At 53.3% G+C, this 21,519-nt stretch overlaps 3 protein-coding genes across 3 annotated transcripts in view; 2 read left to right on the top strand and 1 right to left on the bottom strand.

Moving 5' to 3' along the window:
- UFD1 (ubiquitin recognition factor in ER associated degradation 1) overlaps window positions 1–10,692 on the top strand; it is a 15,793-nt gene extending 5,101 nt beyond the window's left edge. The window contains exons 4-11 of the mRNA XM_007460019.1: window positions 1,408–1,538; window positions 3,515–3,587; window positions 6,574–6,642; window positions 7,378–7,443; window positions 7,718–7,765; window positions 8,378–8,466; window positions 9,183–9,264; window positions 10,576–10,692. Coding sequence (XP_007460081.1) covers window positions 1,408–1,538; window positions 3,515–3,587; window positions 6,574–6,642; window positions 7,378–7,443; window positions 7,718–7,765; window positions 8,378–8,466; window positions 9,183–9,264; window positions 10,576–10,650 — 633 coding nt within the window. The 3' untranslated portion in view covers window positions 10,651–10,692. The remainder of the gene's footprint in view (window positions 1–1,407; window positions 1,539–3,514; window positions 3,588–6,573; window positions 6,643–7,377; window positions 7,444–7,717; window positions 7,766–8,377; window positions 8,467–9,182; window positions 9,265–10,575) is intronic.
- Window positions 10,693–13,136: 2,444 nt separating this feature from the next.
- CUNH22orf39 (chromosome unknown C22orf39 homolog) lies at window positions 13,137–15,340 on the top strand. Its single transcript, XM_007460018.1, has 3 exons — window positions 13,137–13,160; window positions 13,280–13,447; window positions 15,215–15,340. Exons 1-3 carry the CDS (start codon window positions 13,137–13,139, stop codon window positions 15,338–15,340), a joined length of 318 nt encoding a protein of 105 aa, XP_007460080.1.
- Window positions 15,341–18,481: 3,141 nt separating this feature from the next.
- MRPL40 (mitochondrial ribosomal protein L40) lies at window positions 18,482–21,135 on the bottom strand. The gene is made up of 4 exons (XM_007460017.1): window positions 21,092–21,135; window positions 20,860–20,943; window positions 19,616–19,771; window positions 18,482–18,806 (listed from the first exon to the last, which is right to left on the bottom strand). Exons 1-4 carry the CDS (start codon window positions 21,133–21,135, stop codon window positions 18,482–18,484), a joined length of 609 nt encoding a protein of 202 aa, XP_007460079.1.
- Between the last annotated feature and the right edge of the window lie 384 nt (window positions 21,136–21,519).

Raw genomic sequence — 21,519 nt, 5'->3', positions numbered from 1 at the left:
CTAAAGAGCGTCCCACCTCTCCTGCACAGCCAAGGGTCCCCACCGCAGCAATGGCTGACCTTCTAAAGGAGTGGCCTTAACTCATATTTTGAGATTAAATATGAATAGAAGTTTGAAGGTTCCTCCTCCTGCAGTGGTGACCTTGCCCATTTCCCCTGGGCCATCGCCCCTCCTGAGCCTGGGTCCTTCCTGAGTGCTAAGCCCAGCTGGTCCTGTGCTGCTTCCTTGACCACAGGGGAACTCTTAGTCACTCCTCAAAGCCCAGACCCAACCCGGTTCCCTGCTCATGTGCCTGCACCTCGCGTCACAGGCACCAGGCCTTGTCCCACTATCTGTGGAGCGCCATGGGTGGCTGAAGTGTTGGGCAGTGTAAGCTTCCCCAGGCCCCTCTGTGGCCCGTCCTTAGTGAAAGAGAAGGGGGGACACTGGGGGACACTGCTCCTGTAAGGCTTTTCCTCCAACCTGCAGATTTGGAGTTTGGCTGGACCCGTGTCCAGGCTCTCAGACCCCTTTGGGCCAGAAAGCTAATTGGATCCTTTTGCCTGGAAACATCCCATCCCCGGGGAAGCCTCTGTAGGTAGCATGGAGCTGCCTGCCGTCCTCTTCCGAGGCTGGCCTTGCAGCTCTTGCCAGGAGCAGGTGGTGCCTGGGGTTTCCCAGCTGCTGCTGCAGAGCCAGCTCGAGGGTCTCCCGACCCCAGTGAGTGTTTGAGCAGGTGCTTTCTTTCTGTCAGCTGAGTGGCAGGCTCCATCCCACCCAGAGCTCCAGGCAGCCCTGGTGGATAGGCAGGGAGCAGGCGCTGGTGGACGGACAAGGTCAGCTATGACCTGAAAGCTGTGGAACCTGGGTGGGTGCGTGGAGCTCCCCACGTGGCCCTTGCTAGCTGTGTACGTTTGAAGCTTTTTTTAAGAAGGTTTGAAATTAAAAAAAGCAAAAAAACATTCCAGGATGCGCAGGGGTGCTCATTTCTCGGATCCCGAGCTTCAGGTCCTTGCTAGGTCCTGGCTCCCTGCGCCCCAGGACCTCGGGCCCATGTTTGTCTCTTTGTGTCATTTCTCACCTGACCTCTACCTGGTAGGGCGGCTCCACAGATGCCCAAGGCCTAGGCTGGAGCAGTCACCCAAGGCCTAGGCTGTGGGCTGTCCCTGGCAAGGCCAGCCTGCCTGGGGCTGTCATCCTCCCGCCTCCAGTGTAGCCCAGCTGGCCCTGGGGCCTTGGGAGTCAGGTGAAGTTGCGGGAGTGGGGGTGGGGGGAGGTGTCCCTGTGGAAATGCTCCGGCCCTGGGAGGCCTAAAGTTGGCGGATGAGCCCGCACCTGGCACCCTTCCAACAAGTGGTTTCTTCAGGCGCTCCCACTGTGGTGGCCCCGGCCGCACCCCTACTGCCTCCTGTCTTCTTCCCCTTCCAGATGATGCAGAACCTGCTGCTGGAGGAGGGGGGCCTGGTTCAGGTAGAGAGCGTCAACCTGCAGGTAGCCACGTACTCCAAGTTCCAGCCCCAAAGCCCCGACTTCCTGGACATCACCAACCCCAAGGCCGTGTATCCTTCTGAAGTGGAACATGTTCCTCTGAGCTGGGGAGGGCTGTGCCAGCTGGTGGCGGGCGACAGCCCTTGGTTGGGTCTGTGCCTGCTTTGAGGACCACACACTTGTCGTGATTGACATTGTGACATGAGAACAGTGGCGTGGGGCCAGCCCGTCTACATGGCTCAGGGGCCACATGAGCATGCTGAGCGCTCTCTGGACGCTTCCCAGAGGGCAGGTGGAACCCTTCCTCTGGGTGGCCGATGACTCTGGCAAAAAGCCCAGTGTGTTCTAGTCGGAGGGCAGCTCGTCTGCCTCTCAGCTCCCCTGTGCTCAGGCATGGGGAGCCCTGTCTTAGTACGTTTTCTGTCTCTCAGCAGAGGAAAGCAAAGGCATCAGGTCTTAGTGATTTTTTGTGTGTTTTCTGAACATAAGCCAGCCGTGTGTGTGGTCACTCCACCTATTTATTGTTAAAAAGGCATGCTTGTAAAAAACTCAGTTGAACAACACAGATTGTTTAAAAAAAAAAAAAGCTACTTCCACCCTCCCCACCTGCACCCTGTCCCCAGCCAGAGCCAGGAGCACGCTGCTGCTGCTGCTGGCCATGTCCCAGATGCCACTTGGCTGTGTGGAGGCCTCCGCTGGCCGTGTCTGTGGACGGGCATGTCGAGCCCCCTGTGTTGGGCATACAGGGTACGGGGCGCTCTACTCACAGCAGGTGTGGACAGTGCCCATGCCCGGGACTGGGCCCTGCCGGCCTCTGCACTGCAGCCCCTTGTATGTTCTCCGGTATGGAGTCCTTTTGCTTGTGCTGCAGCACACACATACCAGGTTGCTTTCAGAGACAGTGTCTCTTGGCACAGTTACTCGTGACCGCAGAGAAAGGGTGCCCCTTCCATGGGACGCGGTGCGCCAGGCTCTGCTCAGGGTCTGAGTCCAGGCAGTGCAGAGCTGGCTCCGCCCTCAGGCCCTGGGGGCCGCGTCCAGCAGCTCAGGGTCACCAGGAGGAGTCGAGGGAAGGGCACCCCTGCAGCTGGCATTGCACACAAGGGGGCAAAGAGGGCGTGTACCCCAGACTCTTCACGAAGCTGCCAGCGGCCCGGGAGGCCTTTTGACAAAGAGAAGTGAATGTAGACACGGGCTCCTCTGCCCTCAGCCTCTCACCCAGGTGTGCTGCGTCTCAGTGGCACATCTGGAGCCATGTTTTGTGTTTGACCTTTGTATTTAAAACAATTCTGTAAATTGATGAGGATGACATGATTTAAATATTCCATTTGATTGGGCATTATTCCCTTGTCTGGGCATTTGGGTTACTCAGTTTTTAAGAATTTATTATTATTTACTATTATAAAAAGGGCTTACAGGCTACTTTTTCTTTAAAATTTTTATTATTAAATATTTTTATTTGAAACATAACACTAAATATGGGTTATTACCCAAAAGATAGAAACAACAAAAGTGTAAATGAAAACATCTTTGCTTTTGGGGGACTTTTGAGGAGACTTATATATGTTTTTCAATTTTTTTTTCCCCCTGTGCTCCCATAGGACTTTTAAAATCAACTTGTTGAGGTGTAATTTACATGCAGTAAAATGTACACTTGAGCGAGTTTGACAGATGCATCCCCTGTGTATTCAGAGCTTGGCCGTCCTCCCAGAAGGGCCTTTGTTCCCCTTTATGCCCATCCTCAGCCAACCCTCAGTCCCAGCAGCCTCGGCTGCCTCCCACCTCAGAAATCTGCCTTTCTCGGGGTTTGGCAGGGGTCTCACTGCTCTGTGGCTGGTTCTTCCCCAGAGTGAGGTTCACCCCATTACCATGTGTTAGAGCTGCTTCCTTCTTGTTGCTGAGTAATGGCCACGTGTCTTTGAGCCCCAGCTGGGCACATGTCTGTCCATTACACAGTGTGACCCAATCCTCTAAATGCCTTGTGGAAACTTGTTTCAGATTTGAGGGCTTCATCTTGCTATGTTGCCTTGACAGTGTGTGTCTGCAGGTTAGAAAACGCGTTGAGAAACTTTGCGTGTCTGACCACCGGGGATGTGATTGCCATCAACTACAACGAGAAGGTGAGTATCTCAGCCTTTCAGATGCCGGGGCCCTCACAGCTGTGAACAGGAGCCTATGCGCTCTCTCTCTCACACACAGGATCAGACGCCAGTTACTCCCCGGTGTCATGTAGGGATCCATCGTGTTCTCTGACAGTCTCCTTCTGTTTGAAGCATCCGATACTAAGAATCTTACTGTTCAATTTTGTGGATTTTGAAACACACTTTTATATTTTTTCGTAAACTAATAATCTTGTTCCCTTTACCTTCGTGGGGACGTTTTAGGTATTGTCTAACTTAGCTGAATACGTTAAACTTTTTTTTTTTGGCTGCATTGGGTCTTCATTGCTGGGCGCGGGCTTTCTCTAGTTGCGGCGAGCAGGGGCTACTCTTTGTTGCGGTGTACTTGCTGCTCATTATGTTGGCTTCTCTTGTTGCAGAGCATGGGCTTAGTTGCTCCGCGGCATGTGGGATCTTCCTGGACCAGGGCTCAAACCCGTGTGCCCTGCATTGACAGGCAGATTCTTAACCTCTGTGCCACCAGGGAATCCCAAGCTTTCTTGATTAATTACAGGCAGCCTTAATGTCATTGTTCTTAAAATATTAAGGCAGTAAAAAATGCTGAAACAAAAATTGATGATGAAAGATATCGTTGACCTTTTTGCACTGAAAGGAAAGGTGAGTTACTCAGGTGTACATAGAATTGAAATGCATGTCTGGGCTTCTGCTTTTGGAAGTATGGAAGACTAGATGCTCTGAAGGGCCCTTCTGAGAAGACTCAGCAGGCGTGTGCCGAGGGCAAATGACCACATCAGTGCATGGTGGAAGGTCTGGATCAAGGCATCCATGTGAAACTGGGGCCCTTAAAGGGGCCAAAATAGATGCAGAGGTGGGTGCTGTCCTCATCCCAGGCTCTCTGAAAACAGCACCCCCAGTTTCGTTGAGCCCTCAGGGTTGCTATAGATTGAACCAGCAAACAGGAACTCCTTATAAGACCACCAGACACCCAAAGCAAAGATAGCAAAAGCAGATTTAGGCCTTTAAGAAATCACAATTGGGACCTTCAGGTGCAAAAATAAAATAACTATGTAAAAAATGTTCAAAAAAATTTTTTAATGGAATCATAAAATTTAGCAAGCAGCAAAAGTCTACCCAAAATATCCAGGATTATCTGAAAAGCAGTCAGAGGCTTAAACAACATCCAACAAAGAATTAGCAAAGGGGAAGTTGAATCTGCAGGAGTGACTTAGGTGTCTGCACAGAGAAGCATGGCAGCAACGCGAGCAGCTGAGGTTTGGGAGATCCTGAGAAAACCAAACGTGCTCAGTGAAAACCCCAGTGGGAGAGAACGGAGGGTGGAACTACTGTGAGGAGATGAGTGGAGTTGCTCCAGAATTGGCCTACAGCCCACGCTTTCAGGGAGTTTAGTGTCCACCAGGCTGGGTAGTTACAGGTGCTGAGCACCAGACGTGGAGAGATGAGCAGAGAAGATCCAGCACTTAGAGAAGAACAGCACACAGCAGGCCTGTCAACAGCAAATGTTGCCTCCCCCTGCGGTAGAGGAGCTCCAGAGGCTGCAAGAAAGTAACTGTCGTCAAACCTTCTTTAAAGAATAGGGTAAAATCAAAATGTATTCAGATAAAATCTGAGAGAATTTATTTACCAGTGAAACTTCACAAGCATGTGCTTTAGGAATAAGCATTAGCCTAGAAGGAAAGAGTAAGGTGTGGGAAGAACCAATAAACCAGCAAATGTGAGGTAAATTGTGGTAAACATTGCCATTTAAATCCATAACAGTGTTTAATAAATGCAGTTTAAAAGATGGCACCTGAAACACTGGAAAAGAATAAGTCTCGAGGGTTATTTAGAATTCAGGTGTTCTCTACACTTCAATAAAGGTAAATCAGTAAAAATACATGTTAAATGTGTAAAAGTTTAAGATTACTGTTTTAGATACAGCATGGCAATGTCTAGTATACCATAAATATTACAAAAGTCCTTAGCCTTAACTACGTGCAACATAGTCTAGTATTTCTACTGTACTGTGTTCCAATATTTTTCTTTCCTAGTTCTGGTTGCAGCGTAGTTGGTTTTATGACTCACTAGTTAGTTGCGACCTGCAGTTTGAAAACACGCTGACTGGTAAAGGTGACCACATGCCCGGGAGCCACGGACACGGATGTTCATGCCGCCTTGTCCGTGGCAGCAGAACCACTGGAGGCAGCCCGTGTTGTGTGGAGAGGTGGTGGGGCATCCACACAGCAACACACATTCATTTCTATTAGTCACTAGTGAGTAAACATAAAGCCAGACGGGGGACATCAAGCCTTCTCACTGTACTTGGGGGACCCTCTCTCTCATACTCAGTTTTTTCAATGGTGGGACTGTCCCGACCATTCATTATAAAAGCAAGACATACTCTAGGTAGAGAGAAAGAACCTAAAACAATGCAGGAAAAAGTCCATTCTGCCACCTTTAGTTCCTATCCTTTTGACTTTGTGCGTGTTTTACATGCATGAGATCATCCTCGACACACAGCAGCATAACTGGTTTTCAGCATCTTTTCCTGAATGCTGGCTGCCTGGGATCCCACGTGAATACACCCCACTCATGTAACCATTCTAGTGATGGGCGTCTTCGGCCTATGCTGCCATAGGCAGTGCTGGAGCAGGCGTTCTTAGAGCACTTTCTCTTTCAGTATTTAGCTAGTTATTTACTTAGGGTTAATTCTTAGAAGTGAGCTTTCCTGGGGTAAACACTGAATCTTTTGCAATTTGCTGCATAACTGCCTTGTCTGATTTGAATCACTTATGAGAGGTGGTCAGCTAAGTGACAGGCATCAAGGCAGCCACCCACAGCCGCTTTTCCACAGCAAGAGGTGTGGCTGGGGAGGGTGTCGTGGAGGTGAATGACATGTGTGTGCAGGAGCCGGGTAGGGGGCTGCAGCGACACATGTGATGGATGGGCCCAGTGCTGCCACAAAACCGACTGATTTCTCTCTCCTCAGATCTATGAGCTGCGGGTGATGGAGACTAAGCCTGACAGGGCTGTGTCCATCATCGAGTGTGACATGAACGTGAGTGGCCGTGGGAGGAAGGGCGGCTGGGGGCCCTGGGCAGGTGTCATGCAACCCCTGGAATTCTTTGGGGGAACGGGGAGGAAGATGGTGCCGGAACATTGTGAGGAGGCCGCTGACCTTGTGATTGGTGGCAGGGTTGCTGCTGGTTCTGAGATGGCTAGATCCGTCAGCATCTGAGCCCTGCGAGGGGCTGTCTTGGAGGCTGAGGAAGGTTGCTCAGCTCCGAGTAGTGGGCACAACAGCCCAGCATGCTGGGTCTTCAGGGAAGGATGCCCAGCAGAAGGGTTCCGTTCTGTCTGGGTCTGTTTAGAGGAGTGGTTGCCGGGGTCCAGGGCAGTGAAGTTGCCTCTCTCTCCTGGAGGGAGAGGGTGTGGTTATGAAAGGGCAGCAGGAGGGGTCCCTGTGGTAATTGAAACTGCTCAGGATCTTAACCCCGGGGTTGAGGGGAGGGGGTGCACCGACCTGCAGTGATGACAGATTGTGAGAACAAAACACAAACCCGCGTGTGCGTGTAAACTGGGGACGTCTGGACGAGGGCTGGGTTGTCTTTGTCGATGTTCTGCTGTGATTTTGTAAAACATGACCATTGGGGAAATGGGCGGACTGTACGAGCCCCTTCTGTATCGGCTCCGACAACTGCATGTGGACCCACAGTTGTCCCAACTTAGAACAGAAAAGCCATGGAGGCTGAGTGTGGCCCTGTCTCATCGTGCTTTCTTCTTGGGGACACAGGTGGACTTCGATGCTCCACTGGGCTACAAGGAGCCGGAGAGACAAGCCCAGCATGAGGAGGCAGCCGTAAGTCGCTCCTTCGCGTCCCTCCCGAGCTCTGCACAGCTCCCCACCGCCGGTATTAGTCTTTGGAGCGCATCCCAGTGTCTTGGCCTTCCGGCGGTGTTTGGCCTCCACTGGTACCGAGGCAGCCACGTTCTGCTTCCCTCCCAGCCCCGCTCCCAGGGCACAGTGTGTACCAGCTGTTGGGGTGCGGGCACAGCAGGAGCAGTGAGGGAGCCCAAGGGAAGAGCTGGGGGCCCCACTGAGAAGCTCATCCCCGTTTTTCTGTCCCTCCCAGGAAGGCGAAGCTGACCACAGCAGCTATGCCGGGGAGCTGGGCTTCCGCGTGAGTGCCGCCATGCAACTGTCTGTGCTCCTGCCATGTTGTCTGTGACACCCTGGGAACCTCAGCTGGGAGCAGGCCTGGGGGACCCCGCACACGTGTACCCGGCGCCTTCTCAGTTTCCAAACCCTTTTCCATCCACTTTCTCCTGGATCCTCCCAACAACTGCCAGGCAGCCCCAACTTCTTTTAAAAATTTATAGCCTACCGGAAAGCTGAACTAGTACAACAGACACATATACTCTTCACGTAGATTCACCAGATGTGATCACTCTTGCTTTCTCTCTAAGCCGTGTCCTGCACTGTTGGAAAGTCAGTTGCATGTTGACGTTTCGGCACTGCTGTCCTCCCTGGAAACGGAGAGGGGCCAGTGGGCATGGCTCAACCTACTGCCAGGAGGCAGGTCTGCAGAGCTGAGCCGTGGGCCCAGCTGGACCTGTCACCCCTTCCTTGGCAGCTGGCATCCAGGGGTTGAGGCAGGTGGAGGCACCGTCCTTGGGCCAGGAAGCTCCCCTCAGCTCCCAGCAGCCCCCAGAGGGCATGGGCGCTGCAGTCCCGAGGTGGTTCTCTCCTACCCTTGGGGCTTAGCTCATGGCCCCCCTGCCTGCTTGTCTAGGCCTTCTCCGGCTCCGGGAATAGACTGGACGGGAAGAAGAAGGGTGTAGAGCCCAGCCCCTCCCCAATCAAGCCTGGAGACATCAAGAGGTGGGTCTGCCCTGGCTCAGCTCCACCCGACCCAGGCCCCACACTGGGGCAGCCTCACTCAGCTCTGTGGGGGCCTGGGTGCCCCGCCGCCCCCCTCGGTGGGCTGGAACACAGTGTGGCAGAAGCGCATCGGTGCCCCCCATCATCGCCAGGCTTCTCCCCAAGACCCCCGCAGTCCAGCCCCACCGGCCCCTGATTGGATCTCTCTCCTACTTCTGACCTTTCTGGTTCTGACTTAGTAATATGCCCATTTTCCTCTGTGACTTAAAATAACTGATCACTTCCCTCAGGAGGAGGCAGGAGCTGCCTCACTTAGCTGTATTTGTATTGTTTGGTCCAGGGACTCTCAGCAGAGTCCCTTCTCTAGTGGCCTGCATGGTTGTGGCAGGGATGAGATCTGTCCCCTGTTGACCATGTGAGAGCACACGGAGAATGCCAGAAACGGGTTTGCACGCAGCCTCTTAGGGAGTGAAGTGATTTCAGTGCATGTGTAGCCCTTGCAGGGGGGCATGTGAGGCTAGAGGACACAGACAGTGAGGCCCTGAGCCTGCAGACCCTGCCCCAGCTGCCTTCCATTCCCTCTTGGGGGGGTGCTAGGGGGCACCCATGGGCTGGCCTGAGGCTGGTGGGGGTGGGTACAGCCACGGACCAGATGGTCACAAATGGATTTTAGTCCCTTCTCCTGACATATTTCTTCTGCTCTGTCTTCTTTATAGAGGAATTCCCAACTATGAATTTAAACTTGGTAAGATCACGTTCATCAGAAATTCACGTCCACTGGTCAAAAAGGTTGAAGAGGTGAGTATGTTTCATGGGTCATGACAAGTTTCATTGGCTACTGGTGACTGAGGAGAGTCTTTCCATTCTGAATGAGGGTGTTTATGTGATATTTTTCTCTGTTCTGGGGCCTCTCCTCTCCTCAGTGGTCCAACTGTCGAGACTGTGAGGGCTGTGGTGTCCCCTTGTGTCAGTGACCAGCAAGGTCTCAGCTCCCTGAGCCCTTGCCGGGTGTCAGGCCCCAGGCCACGTGCTCTATACTGAAATGTTTAATCCCCAGGACAGTCTCCTGGGGCAGCTGCTGTGATTGTTTGCATTTGCCAGGAGTGAGCCTAAGGGTGCATGAAGGTCAGGGGCAGAGCTTCTGACCACTGCACGGTCATCTCAGTGCCTCCGCACTCCAGAAACGGCCTCCTGCGGCCCGGGGGGCAGGGAGGGGAGGTTCCATCTTGTGGGCACTTCTCCCAGGTGCTGGAAACTTGCGCGAAAGACCCAGCACAGCCTGCCATTAGACTGCCCACCCCGGCAGCCGTAACTCTGTTGGTGGTTCTAGAACACCCCACCTCAAATCCTCGCTCTCCTGGTTCCTTTTCTCGATGCTCGGTCCCTCAGGGACCAAGGCGGGGTGGTTCAGAGACTCACAGCCCCTCTTGGCTTTAGTGTTCCTCAAGTTGACACCGTGTTGGCACCTTTCCAGTCTCAGGAGCTGACGTGGTCCCTGCCAGGCCTTTGCTTGCCCCCAGCCTGTCTGCTGGCTCAGGCCTGTGTCCTCGGGCCCCCTCGTCCTTGATTGTTGCAGGGATGGGGAGGCTGGGGTGTCCGTGAATAGATGTCCAGGGAGAGATGTGTGACTGAGGTGGGCCTTCAGGGCAGCTTGAATACTGCAGACTTGGAAGTAACAGCTGATGGCAGAACTGCCTGCCCACGGAGTGGAATTAGAGGGAACGAGAGCAGCGCACTGCCTTGAGATTGGGGAATTAAGTAGGAAAATAGTTTATGTAAGCATATACAGAACAGTGACTGGAAATGTTCTTTGGCGTGGTTTTTCTTTTAGGGGGTGTATTTTGTATTTTTTACATTGAAAATGTAATACCTTTACAAAAGGATATATACTCAACCTGAGAAAAAAGGCTATGGTAGACAGAGTTGTGATTCCATGGTTTTGTTTTCAATTCAGTAGATTATAACTTGCATTTCTATTTCAAAGACATTTCTTATTATGAATGTGGGAGTAAGGAAAATGGGGAGATGGTACATGAGTCAACAGAATAAAGCATTTCTTATTAAAGTTCCAAGGAGTTTCTGAAAATGGTATTTTCTCTTCACACTCAGGATGAAGCTGGAGGCAGATTCGTCGCTTTCTCTGGAGAAGGACAGTCGCTGCGTAAAAAGGGAAGAAAGCCATAGGTTGGGACCGTTGGCTGATTGGAAAATAAAATAATTGCAACATGCTGGCTTTTAGTTACTGGCTCTGACAGGGACACTCTGTCACTTTAGGTCTGTTTAGAGTTACCTAAGAATTACCAGGTTTCACCTGCAAGTGGACAGCAGTTTGTGTGCGTGATTTGGGGAAAGAGGAGGCCATCTCTGAGATCCCTTACTCACGCTCCTTGCTTTCAGCCCTCAGGGCATGCCCACAGCCTCAGCTGGAGCAGAGTTCCCTGATTCCTGCTAAAAACCAGTGAAGGGATTGAATTGCTCTAAGTTGTGGTGGTCTTTCTCTTTTTTTCATTTATCTTTTCTTTCTCCAGGTCATAGCTTAGCTGTTGGCCTTTGACCTGGAAAAAAGTGGTTTAAACAGATAAGTGCTCTATAAATAGTGGTCATGGCATTACTCTGGCTGCAATTTAAGTATTTGAGGAAGGGTGTTTCCATTTTTAGTTTACATATTGATTTTTTTTCCCCCCAAGGAACCATTCCTCAGAAGGAAAACTTGACCTGAAAGCATTTCTAACTTTGATTTCATTTGGAAATAACTGGCTCCTTAATGAATCTGTTCTACTGTAAAACAACTTTGTGGTGAAGCACAAATGTGACTATTAGAATAAATGAAAGCTAAAGATAGTTCTTTCTCCTTTCCTACCCCCCACTCCCAGTTTTAATGTATTAAATTTTCCAAAGTTCTGCTGGCCTGTCTTTATTTTTTTTACTAGTATTAATTTAGTTTCAGGTCTTCAATTTCTATAATATGAGCTCTTTCAACATGTTAATTCAATTATTTTCCTGTCTTTGAAAACAATTCTAAATCAAGAATTTCAAATAAAAACAGGCAGTGACTAAAACCTGAATTGCCTCTAAGTGTTTGATTAGGTACCAACATGGATTGACAGTTGGGCAGGAGGAAGGCCTGCTGGCAGGGGCCCCTCGTTCCACCCTGCCCTTAGGAAAGAGCTCCTCTGGGGGCTTCTGGGGAGCGTAGGGAGAAACGAGGCTCTCTGACCCCTGGGGTGGGGGTGGTCAGCCCAGCAGGGGCTCTCCTTGTTCCTGTTGTAGGTCAAGGGGTCCATCTCTGGACAGGGCTCCCCTCAACACTCAGGAGATGATCCCCTGCAAGACGCCAGCCCAGGGTTCATCCAAATGTCCTCAGAGAATGAGCATCAGAGGTCATCATGATGACCAGGGCTGGGCCCTGTGGCCCAAACCCACACCCATGGCAATGGAAGTGGTTCTGGAAGGCATGGGCACTCTGTGACCTACCTGGCCCTCCACTTCAGGAGTCTTGGTTGCTGACAGAAGTAAGAGTAGACACCCTCCTTGGTGGGTGGGCAGCCTTGTTTGCGGATCACATTGGCTACCACATCATTCAGTTACATGATGAATGTTATGTAGTGTGCTGGCCCCTGGTTTCTGTCTTCCCTGAGCCACACCCACAGTGTATACAAGGAGAGCACTCCCTGCTTGGGCCAGGGGTGGACCCTGTTGGTGGGTCTTCTGGTGACACGGTGGGGTGCCACTTGTGGGCCTGTACCCTGGCCTGCATCCTTCCTCTCAGGCAGCATCTTCTCCAAGCTTGGTCTGTGACCCAGCGTGGCAGGACTCCTAGTGAAATTGCAGCTGTCTGTCTTGACCCGGACTCACTCCTAGGGGGCCCAGCACCCGCCTTGCAGGGGCCCCAGAGCCAGTGGATAGGCTGGTGGCAGTTGGAGAACCACTGCAGGGGTGTCGCAGGGCGGTCCTGCGGGCCCACCAGCCTCCTCCCCTTCGCTGTCATTGCCTCGAGCGCATCGCCCCATGGAGAAACGTCGTCTCCCTGCCTTAGTACAGCCTCGACCCTAACGCGACCTCCGGACGCCCACCCGCAGGTCCTGCTGTCCCCCAGGCCATACAGCCTCCGCGCCTCTGGCCAGCCTGCGCTGTGCCCGCGCCCGTGGGCCCCCGCTTCCTACCTGGGAGTCACCCCGCCCTCGAGGGGACACAGGCGGGACAAATGCAGCCGTAGGACTGGAGTGGCGACACTGATTCCGGTGCGTGCTGACGAAATGAACCGATCTTTGAGATTATGAAAATAAAGCTGCTGGAAAGAACCTGCCCGAGCCGCGTGGTTCCGTCAGAAACGGCCACTGGATGTGAATGAGCAGCCGGGCGCCCGCCGGCTCGAGGGGACGCCGAAGTCACCTCCGCCACGTGGCAAGCCGGGCCTGGTGACCCTGGGGGCATGCCCGGCCCACACCGGCCTCGGCTCCGCCCCAGCCTCCAGGCCCCGCCCACACAGGCCTCCAAGTCCCGCCCTCCCTCGACTGTTATTGGCTGCCAACCCGGACGTCCTGTTCAGTGGCGCGTCTCAAGGAGATGGGCGAAGAGTTAGTGGTGAGATCTCGGGGCTCTTTAGTCCCTCCGCCCATCAGTCACGCGACGGTCCGCGGGCTCAGGAGGCGGGTTAGGCAGTCCCGGACATGGCGGAAGGTGGAGGCTGGCAGGTAAGTGCGGTGGGACCCGGGGACCCGCGGGACCAGGTCGGGAGGACGGAGACCGGGTCCGGCCGTGCGGGACGGGCTGGCGCTCACCGGGTCCCCAGCTCACTCCCCCGTCCCCGTAGCCGCCGCGCCCGTGCGAGGCCTACCGCGCCGAGTGGGAGCTCTGCAGCAGCGCCGGCCACTTCCTGCGCCACTATTACGTCCACGGCGAGCGGCCGGCCTGCGGGCAGTGGCGGCGCGACCTGGACAGCTGCCGCGAGTGGGAGGAGCGCCGCAGCGCCGAGGCCCAGGTGACCTGACCCGGCGTGCCGAGCCCTGGAAGACCAGGAACCAGCCCGGGGGCACGAGACGCTGGGAGAAGGGGGCGGGCCTTAAAAAAGGGGTTCAGTTTCAGTCTCCACGTGTACTGGGGAGCGTGCTCTGATTTATATCCTTAAAAGGTCAGTCTGGCTGCCACGCTGAGAGAGGATATGGTGGAGGTGCTAGAGACCAGTAAGGAGGGGGTTGTGAACCATACATTGAGCAGACACTTACCACTTGGGACGCTCTTGGGGATCCAGTAGTGATGAGAACACAGCCCCTGTCCTCCCGACTCCTACACCCTAGTCTAGGATACAGCGGTGGCCTGGAGCTGATGGGGGTGTGGGTGTGGGTGGGGGGGATGGAGCGAAGTTGTGAAGGCGCAGTGCTCACGGAGCGTGCGGGGGAGGGAGCCAGCAGGACTGCCAAGTGTAAAAGAAAATGACAAGTCCGAGATCAGTGGAAAACAGGAGAGGTAGTTTGCAGCCTATATGGCAAGAGATTAATAACCTTTGTACATATATATATATCTTTTAAAGATAGCTGTCACATATCAGTAAGAAAAATGGGAACGATTTCAGAATAGAAAAGTAGCACACAGAAGGAAAAGAAAAGAAAACCAAATAGCCTGATATATATTTAAAATGACAGTAACTGGTTACTGCCCAGCGGAATGTCCATAGGGGTTTGGAGAGTCGGGGCACCTGGGCAGTGTTTGTGGAATGTCAGGTTTTCTGATTATCTAAATGTCAAATGCATACCTTTTGATCCCACAGTTTTATTCCTGGAAGTTTATCCTAGGGAGGTAATTGGGTAACAACTGAAAATTCAAAATGTCCATTGTGTCACCATTTGTAATAGTGCAAAGACTGAAAGTGACCTAAAGTCCAGTAATAGACATTTGACCAGACGTCAACCCTACCACGTCTTCCCTACCACGGAGAAGTACACAGCCATTAAGAAAAATAACTAGTAACCTATCCCCCTGTGGAAAGGTGCTCGCAGTATGTCACTTAATGAGAAAAGCAGGACGTGCACCAGCAAGGAGAAGGTTATTCCTTCTTTAGGGAAATGGGTGATAGCCCTGAAATGCGGGCCTCAAATGGAATTGGGGAAGCTGTGAACTTCACCCTAGGAGGGAAGTCTGCAGGGCTTTCATATTTACTTTACATTTCTGATCGCTTTTTAACAAGAACAATACATTCCATTTGAGACAATAGAGCTTGAGCGAAAACAGATGGAAGCAGTGAAAACAGATGGAAGAGGTGAAATTCTACATGTAAAGTGGCCAGCATAGCACCTGGCACCCCCTCAGGCCCTGTCATGGTTGTGACCTGCTGCCCTGGGTTTACTAGCCCGGGTGGTGGCGCCCACTGTCTGTCTGTCGCGCACGCGCGCGTGCGTGCCTGCCTGTCTCTGGCCTCTTCCCTCCTCTGGCCGCTCTTTCAGGCTCATCTCTCCTCCTGGCTCAGCCCCCAGCCCCTCTTGTCTGGTGAATCTGATTAGGTCAACCGAAGGCATCAAGCCCTGGGGCCCAGGAGAATTAAAAATATCCTCAAAATGGTCATCTGCACAGTAGGTTTTTCACAGTAGCTTGGAGAATGATCTAGATGTGTGTGTAGTAACCACCCCCACCCCACCCCACCCTGCACTCACCAGGGCTTGCTGGGCTGCGTTTGTCGTGTGTGGGTAGGCACCCGAGAGGAGGGAGGTACAGGGCACCTGTGAGGCCACAGGTGACCGGGTCTCCTTTGCAGCGGTCCCTACGTGAGAGCGAGCAGGCAAGAGTCCGGGCTGCACGGAAGCACGGCCTGGTGTGGGCCCCCAGGCAGAGCCCCCCTGCAGACTGGCACCTCCCTCTGCCCCAGGACAACGACCAGTGACAGGCCCAAATAGTCCAGAAGGTCCCTGGGAGCTTCCGCCTGGCGTGGGACACAGAGTCACCATCTCCAGCCTCGCCTGCCCCACCACACTCAGAGCCAGTTCACTCAGCGTGCAGCTCCAGGAAGCCAGGCACCCCTGCGTGTCCCTGTGGGCAGCCAACGGGCAGGCCTGGGGACAGCAGTAAGGAGAGGCCGTCCCAAGGGCTGGGCTCCTCAGTTGAACACTCGAGGGGCAACCCGGATCCGTGTGGATGCGCAGGTGGCCCCATCTGGCCCTGGTCTGGTGATGGCCACGGAGTGCTGGCCGCAGGTGTCCTCCCACCGCGGGCACTTCCTCTGCTCCTCTGTAGGCACGGGCGGCGTCACCTCCTCGGCCCGCAGCTCCAGGACACACAACCTTGTATAAAGAGGGTTCCTAGACTCTTGACTGAAGACACCCAAGCCCAACACATGGAATTTTGGTCTCCTTCCCTCAGAATTTCCCCTGGTCGTTTTTTGAAAATGTGGAATATATCAAAAGACATTTAACAGGTTTGATTCCAAACAGAAGCTGAAAATTAAATCCACAGTTTAATTTTGAAAGGGTTAGATTTATAACCTGACGTTGTGCTGGCCAGTATTAGAATTTTGTATGCTTACACTCTCATAGATGTTTTTAAAATATATGTATTTGAACCAACAAGAACACTAGTTCTTTAGAGGTCTCTTTATTATGGGTGAAACGATTTAGCATCTGTGCCGTGTAACAGGCCCCAGCATGTGGTGCTGAGGGTCAGGCCTGCGGCATCTCAGTGCCTCCCTCACAATCTGGCCAGAGGTGGTGGTTCAACATCATTTTACTTATTCTTGGGGGCAAAATAATCCATCACTTCAGAAGGGCACACATTAAGAGAGTAAAATCTCCCACCATGTGTGTTTGCTCTTATATGCCCCAAGTGTCTTTTGTGACTGTGTACCTGTGAGTGGTGGGGTGCGCACAAAAGACTCCCGCAGCAAAGGTGAGTATAAAGAAGACCCAGGGTCCCCCCGTCGCAGGGGGGAGCCCTGGTGTGTCTGAGGCAACCAGCGTCCGTCCACCGTGGCTGCGTTCACGGGCATTTCTGGCTGAGGAGGAGGAGGGAGGCTGCTACAGCTCCACCTGTGTCCTTGCTCTGAAACCTAGGCAGGGAGGCCATCAGCCGCTCCTGGTGGAGCCGCCCTCCTGCTGCTGCTGGGTTAGGGCCGTGGGTGCCTGTGGCCAGGTGCTGGCTCCATCAGGAGTCCCACAACTTCTTGGATGCTGAGCGAGCTCCACCGCAGATGATCGTCACCCTGAAAAATGTTCCTCTGTCCACCCATGTCCACCCCTCATGTCTGCACACCCTGGGACCACAGGCTTGAAACAGACAAGTGGCCTCAGAGTCCCGTTGAGTTCAGGAGACAGACGTGAACGTTCAAACATCAGCTGTGAAGAAAATGGACAGTGACAAGGAAGAGCATCATCTTTCAAACTTTGGGGACAGAGCCCACAATGATAAGCAGTTTGCGTTGTGACCTGGTGCATCCTGTTACGTGGCGCGCTCGCTATCACTGAGCTGGGCTTCGCGGAGCAGCACCTGCCCCCACCCTGTGAGATACTGCTGCTGGGCCTGGCTCCATTACATGACGCCTAAGAGAACGTAATTATAGGGATGCGGACGATTATGGGGCCGGGGTTCAGGGACATGGGGCAGCATCCTGTAGTGCAGGACCGCAGGGGTGGCTGTGCTGTGACATGTGGACACACAGATGAGCACAGCTGCATCTGGGAGCCTGGACCTACTCTGGCTGCACAGTCTATCTCTGGGAGCTGGCATGACTGGCCCTGTAAGATGTGACACTGGGGGGAGCCGGAGGAACCACACACAGCACCTCCCTGTTGATTCCCAGCCTCTTGTCAATCTATGATTACTTCTAAATAAAAGGTTAAAACAAAACAGCTGGCCATGACCCACTGACTTGATCATACAACCTCGTGGATGAAATCTGTAAGTTGGGAGGTGGGGGAGGCTCAGGGTCCGAGCCTAGACCTGGAGGAGGAGGCTGGAGGCTTTAGGCAGAGAAAGGGCCACATGCTGATGAGGTGGGGACAGGGTGTGATTTTCCGGGGTTGGGTAGCCAGTGCCCTCTAGGAAAATGGATAATCTGAATTCTTACTCAGGTGGAGTGTTGCGCTGGTTTGTTTGCACTAAGGTGGTGAAGAACCAAAGCCTTTCTGAGGTGGTGATGCAAGGGGTACAAGTGGACCTCTGCCTACACTGCACCCTCACTGTTAGACTGCATTATGTACCCCCAGTTCCTCCGGGGAAGGTCTAACCCCCTGCTGCTCTGAGTGAGACTATTTGAAGATGGATCTTTAAAGAGGTGCTTAATGTGAAATGGGGTTGCATGGGTGGGCCCTAATCCAATGACTGGTGTCCTTATAAGAAATCAGGACACAGACACACAGAGGGATGATCACGTGGGTGCGCGAGAAGATGGCCGTCTACACGCCAAGGAGAGAGGCCTTGGGAGAAATCAGCCCAGCCGACACGTGGATCTTGGACATCCAGCCTCCTGAACTGAGAGAAATAAATGTGAGTTGTTTCAGCTCCTTGGTCTGTGGTGTTTTGTTCTGGTGCCAGAGCTCACTCATATACTCCCTCCTCCAGACTAACAGCAGCCTCTGCCTCTGCGTGTAGACAGTCATACCCTCCTGGAGGACATATGGCCTCACGCAGTGGGGTCCCTGCCGCTCGACACTCTCCTCGGCCTCCCCCATACCCCCCAGCTTGAAACCCAGAGCCAGCCCTGCCTCTCCTCCAGGTGCAGGCAACACACAGCACAGCTGCATGTCCTTCACCTCCGTTCCTGGGGTCACTTTGTGCCTCTTGCTGGTGGCGTCTGCCCCACACAGTTGGAATCCTCCTTTTCACTGGAGGGCAGTGGTCAATGTTTTGGCCTTCCTCTCCCCAGTACCAGGCCAAGAAGGGCAGCCTCCCCAACCCCCGTGCATGCTCAGGTGAATTAACTGTGACTCTGACCTAAGACAGACACTTGGTTAAATGCATTTATTCACAGCAGGCCTGAGCCTGGGGGTGCAGGCTCCCGACGGCAGCGTCCTGAGGGCAGCTGCCTGCAGCTCTATCTCTTGAACTCCATCTGTGTGTACACCTTGGTGATATCGCGGTACCTGCCTTCTGGGGGTTGGTAGTTGGCGATTGGCGGTGTGTAGTCCGGCCCTTGTCTCTCAAAGGGAAACAGACTGGGGTCCCGCTTGGTGGCCTCGGCATGGAGTTCTGGGGCCGTGAGCTTCAGCTCCTGCAGAGCTTCCCGCTGGGCCTCGAGCAGGGACGCAATGGCACCCCTCTCCATCTCATGCTCACACTGCTTGTACAGTGCCCATTTCTTCAGAAGCAGGGCTCTCTGCTCGTTCTCTTCAAAGGGAAGTTCCACTGGCGGCCGCTGCCTGGGAACACAGAGCCAAGGGCATGAACCTGGGGGCGCCAACTGACTGCACGGGACGTGAGTGTCCCCACTGCCAGATGCAGATGGAACTTAGGGACAAATTAAGGGACAGAATGTTGGATGTGGCAGCAGCGGCAACTGACACCTGGAACCACTGCCATTTTCTTTACGTGAAGAAAAGAAACAACAGTGCTCTCAGCAGATTGTGGCAGCACGTCCTCTGTGCCAAGCAGAGCCTGCTGGTGGGGAAACGTGGCTTTGGAGAAAAGTCAAATGGTGTTATGAAAACGGACACCAATATCCCAGGGAGTCAAAGCCTGTATCAGCCCTGGAGACCCAAAAAAGCACCTGCCTTGTCCCACTTACATGGCGAGGTAGTACTTTATAAATGGGACGCACTTCTGACAAGAAGGCAGCAATCCCACCAACCCCACACACGACACATCCCAGCTCTGAGCATTTGCATCCTAGAGCAGGAGGCTAAGGGTTTCCTACCAGCAGGAAGGGGTAAGAGCTGCAGGCCCAGGGCCCCAGTTGTCAGTCACAGCTAAACTCCTCTGCAAGAGCAACACTCCAAACTCGCTCCAGCATCTGCCCTGAGCTTCCTTCCCACAATCAGCCATTCAGGAGCAGCGCCCAGGAATGCTTTCTCCACCTCCCACGAGACAATCCAGGAGAAGAGGACTCAACAGGGCCAAGCCAGCCCAAGCCTATGACCCCTTCCCATTACAGGTGTGAAGTACAGACAGAACTTCCTGAAGGTCACAGAACTCCTTTGCTCTGAAGACCACAACCCTAGAGGGCCCGTACCTCGCTTTATTTAAGAACTTGACGGGCGTGATAAAATCCTCAATGGGAACGAGCTCCTGGCTCGCCTTTTCCAGTCGTCGGATCCTCTTTTTCAAGCGCTCCTTTGCTGCTTGGTCTTTTTTAGGGTCCACCTTCTTCTTTTGCAGAGGTTCTGCTCTAAAGGATAAAGCAAACACTAAACATTTTCCTCTTTGGCCTCGTGAACGTGTAGAGACATGGCACTAGGGAAAGTGCCTGCAAACTTGTACTGAGCTCTCCCGCAGGAAAGGACTGTGTGGGCCTGGCCTCCCATGCTGAGTGTGGCAGGGAGACGGCCTCCACGGGGGGTCCTTATGAGAACTGTGTGGGCACGGTCAACCCAGGAAGGCGTGGAAAAACTCCATGGGGTGTCAGGGTATAAATTAAAGGGAAGTGCTCATCTTTAGTGAGGGGTTTCAGGTGGGCCTTGGGATAGCACTGAAAAGTGAAAATACCAAACTGATGAATTAGAAGCTTGTTACATTATTTATTTATTAATTGAAGTATAGTTGATTTACAATGTGTTAATTTCTGCTGTACAGCATAGTGACTCATTTATACATGTATACATTCTTTTTTATATTCTTTTCCATTATGCTTTATCTCAGGATATAAAATAGTTCCCTGTGCTACACTATAGGACCTTGTTGTTTATCCATTAGAAGCTCGTTGCTCACATTTTAAATGGATTTGTGATTTATAAAAATGATTTGACTAAGAGAGTATAATAAAAATAACTGGCAAGTTCCTGTTTATACTTTTAGAGATTTCTTAACAAATTTCCCTATCCTCGAGCACGGACAAAAGTCTGATTTACCCTCAGGAACACATCTCCTATGCTGATAAGTTACTATTCAGAACAACCGAATCTCTAGCATCAAGACTGAGTTTTACGAATTAAGTCCCTAGAAAGTATTCACGGTCCCAGGTGGAAAAAAGAATCCTCTCACCTCCTCCCACCTTTCCGGAGAGTAAGAAACGGAAGTGCTGTCTGTGCTCTTTAAATTTTTACACAAGAATCCCTTGAGAGCTAATTAACTTTTCTTTAAACCACTTTTGCATTTAACTTTTGACCTCTGCTTACAGATATAACAGTATTTCATATGAAAAGACATAAGGGCATCCATCTAAATTTAACTGAGAAACTTCGCAGACTGAACATCGAGCATCCTTGCTCGCTGGGTTCCCGTGCGCGATTCCCCAGGCCGGGCCCGCGGCCGGGTTACCTCATGGGCACCAGTCCCCAGAACGACAGCAACGAGGCCCGCTGGTGCGCGTCCCTCGTCTGCGTCGGCCGCGCTCCCAGGAGCCTGGAAGAGACCGAGTGTGTATCAACGCCCGCTTCCCCGTTAAGGTCACTCACGAGCCCCGTAACTACGGGGTGAGACCGCCAACGCCAGCAGGGAAGCTCTCAATCCGCGTCCCCGCGCATCCGCGCCCCGGCCCCTCCGCGCTCACCGGCTCGGCGGGCGTAGAGCCACCCTCAGCGCTGCGGCCGCCATGCCTCCCGGTCGCCGACGGCCGCTTCCGGGCGCGCGCCCCTAGGCGGTCCGGCCCGCGGTGCGCCGCTCTCGGGTCCGACAGCCGCGCAGCGCCGCGCTCCCGCGTTCCGGCCGCCGCGTCTAGCCCTGCCTCCAACGTGGCCCCGCCCCGCGCCCGGCGCCTCGCACCTCGTGCCGATCAGGGGCTTCCTTCCCGCGGGCGCCGCTCCCTTGCCTCTCCCTAGCCGCTCGGCCTGCGCCCCGCGAGGGCCGAGACCAGCAGTGAGGCCGGCGGGGCCGAGGGGCTAAGAATCCGCGCACGAGAGGCGGCCTGGTCGTCCAGTAAACGCTCCGGCTCGTTCGCCGACGTCGGAGCCCGGCCGCGGTGGCTGCACCGGCGCGGCA

Source organism: Lipotes vexillifer, unplaced genomic scaffold (assembly GCF_000442215.2).
Source record: "Lipotes vexillifer unplaced genomic scaffold, Lipotes_vexillifer_v1.1 scaffold987, whole genome shotgun sequence".
In the NCBI taxonomy this organism is placed as follows: Eukaryota; Metazoa; Chordata; class Mammalia; order Artiodactyla; family Lipotidae; genus Lipotes; species Lipotes vexillifer.
The sequence above is the reverse complement of the archived record's forward strand: the minus strand, read 5'-3'. Positions and strand labels throughout refer to the sequence as shown.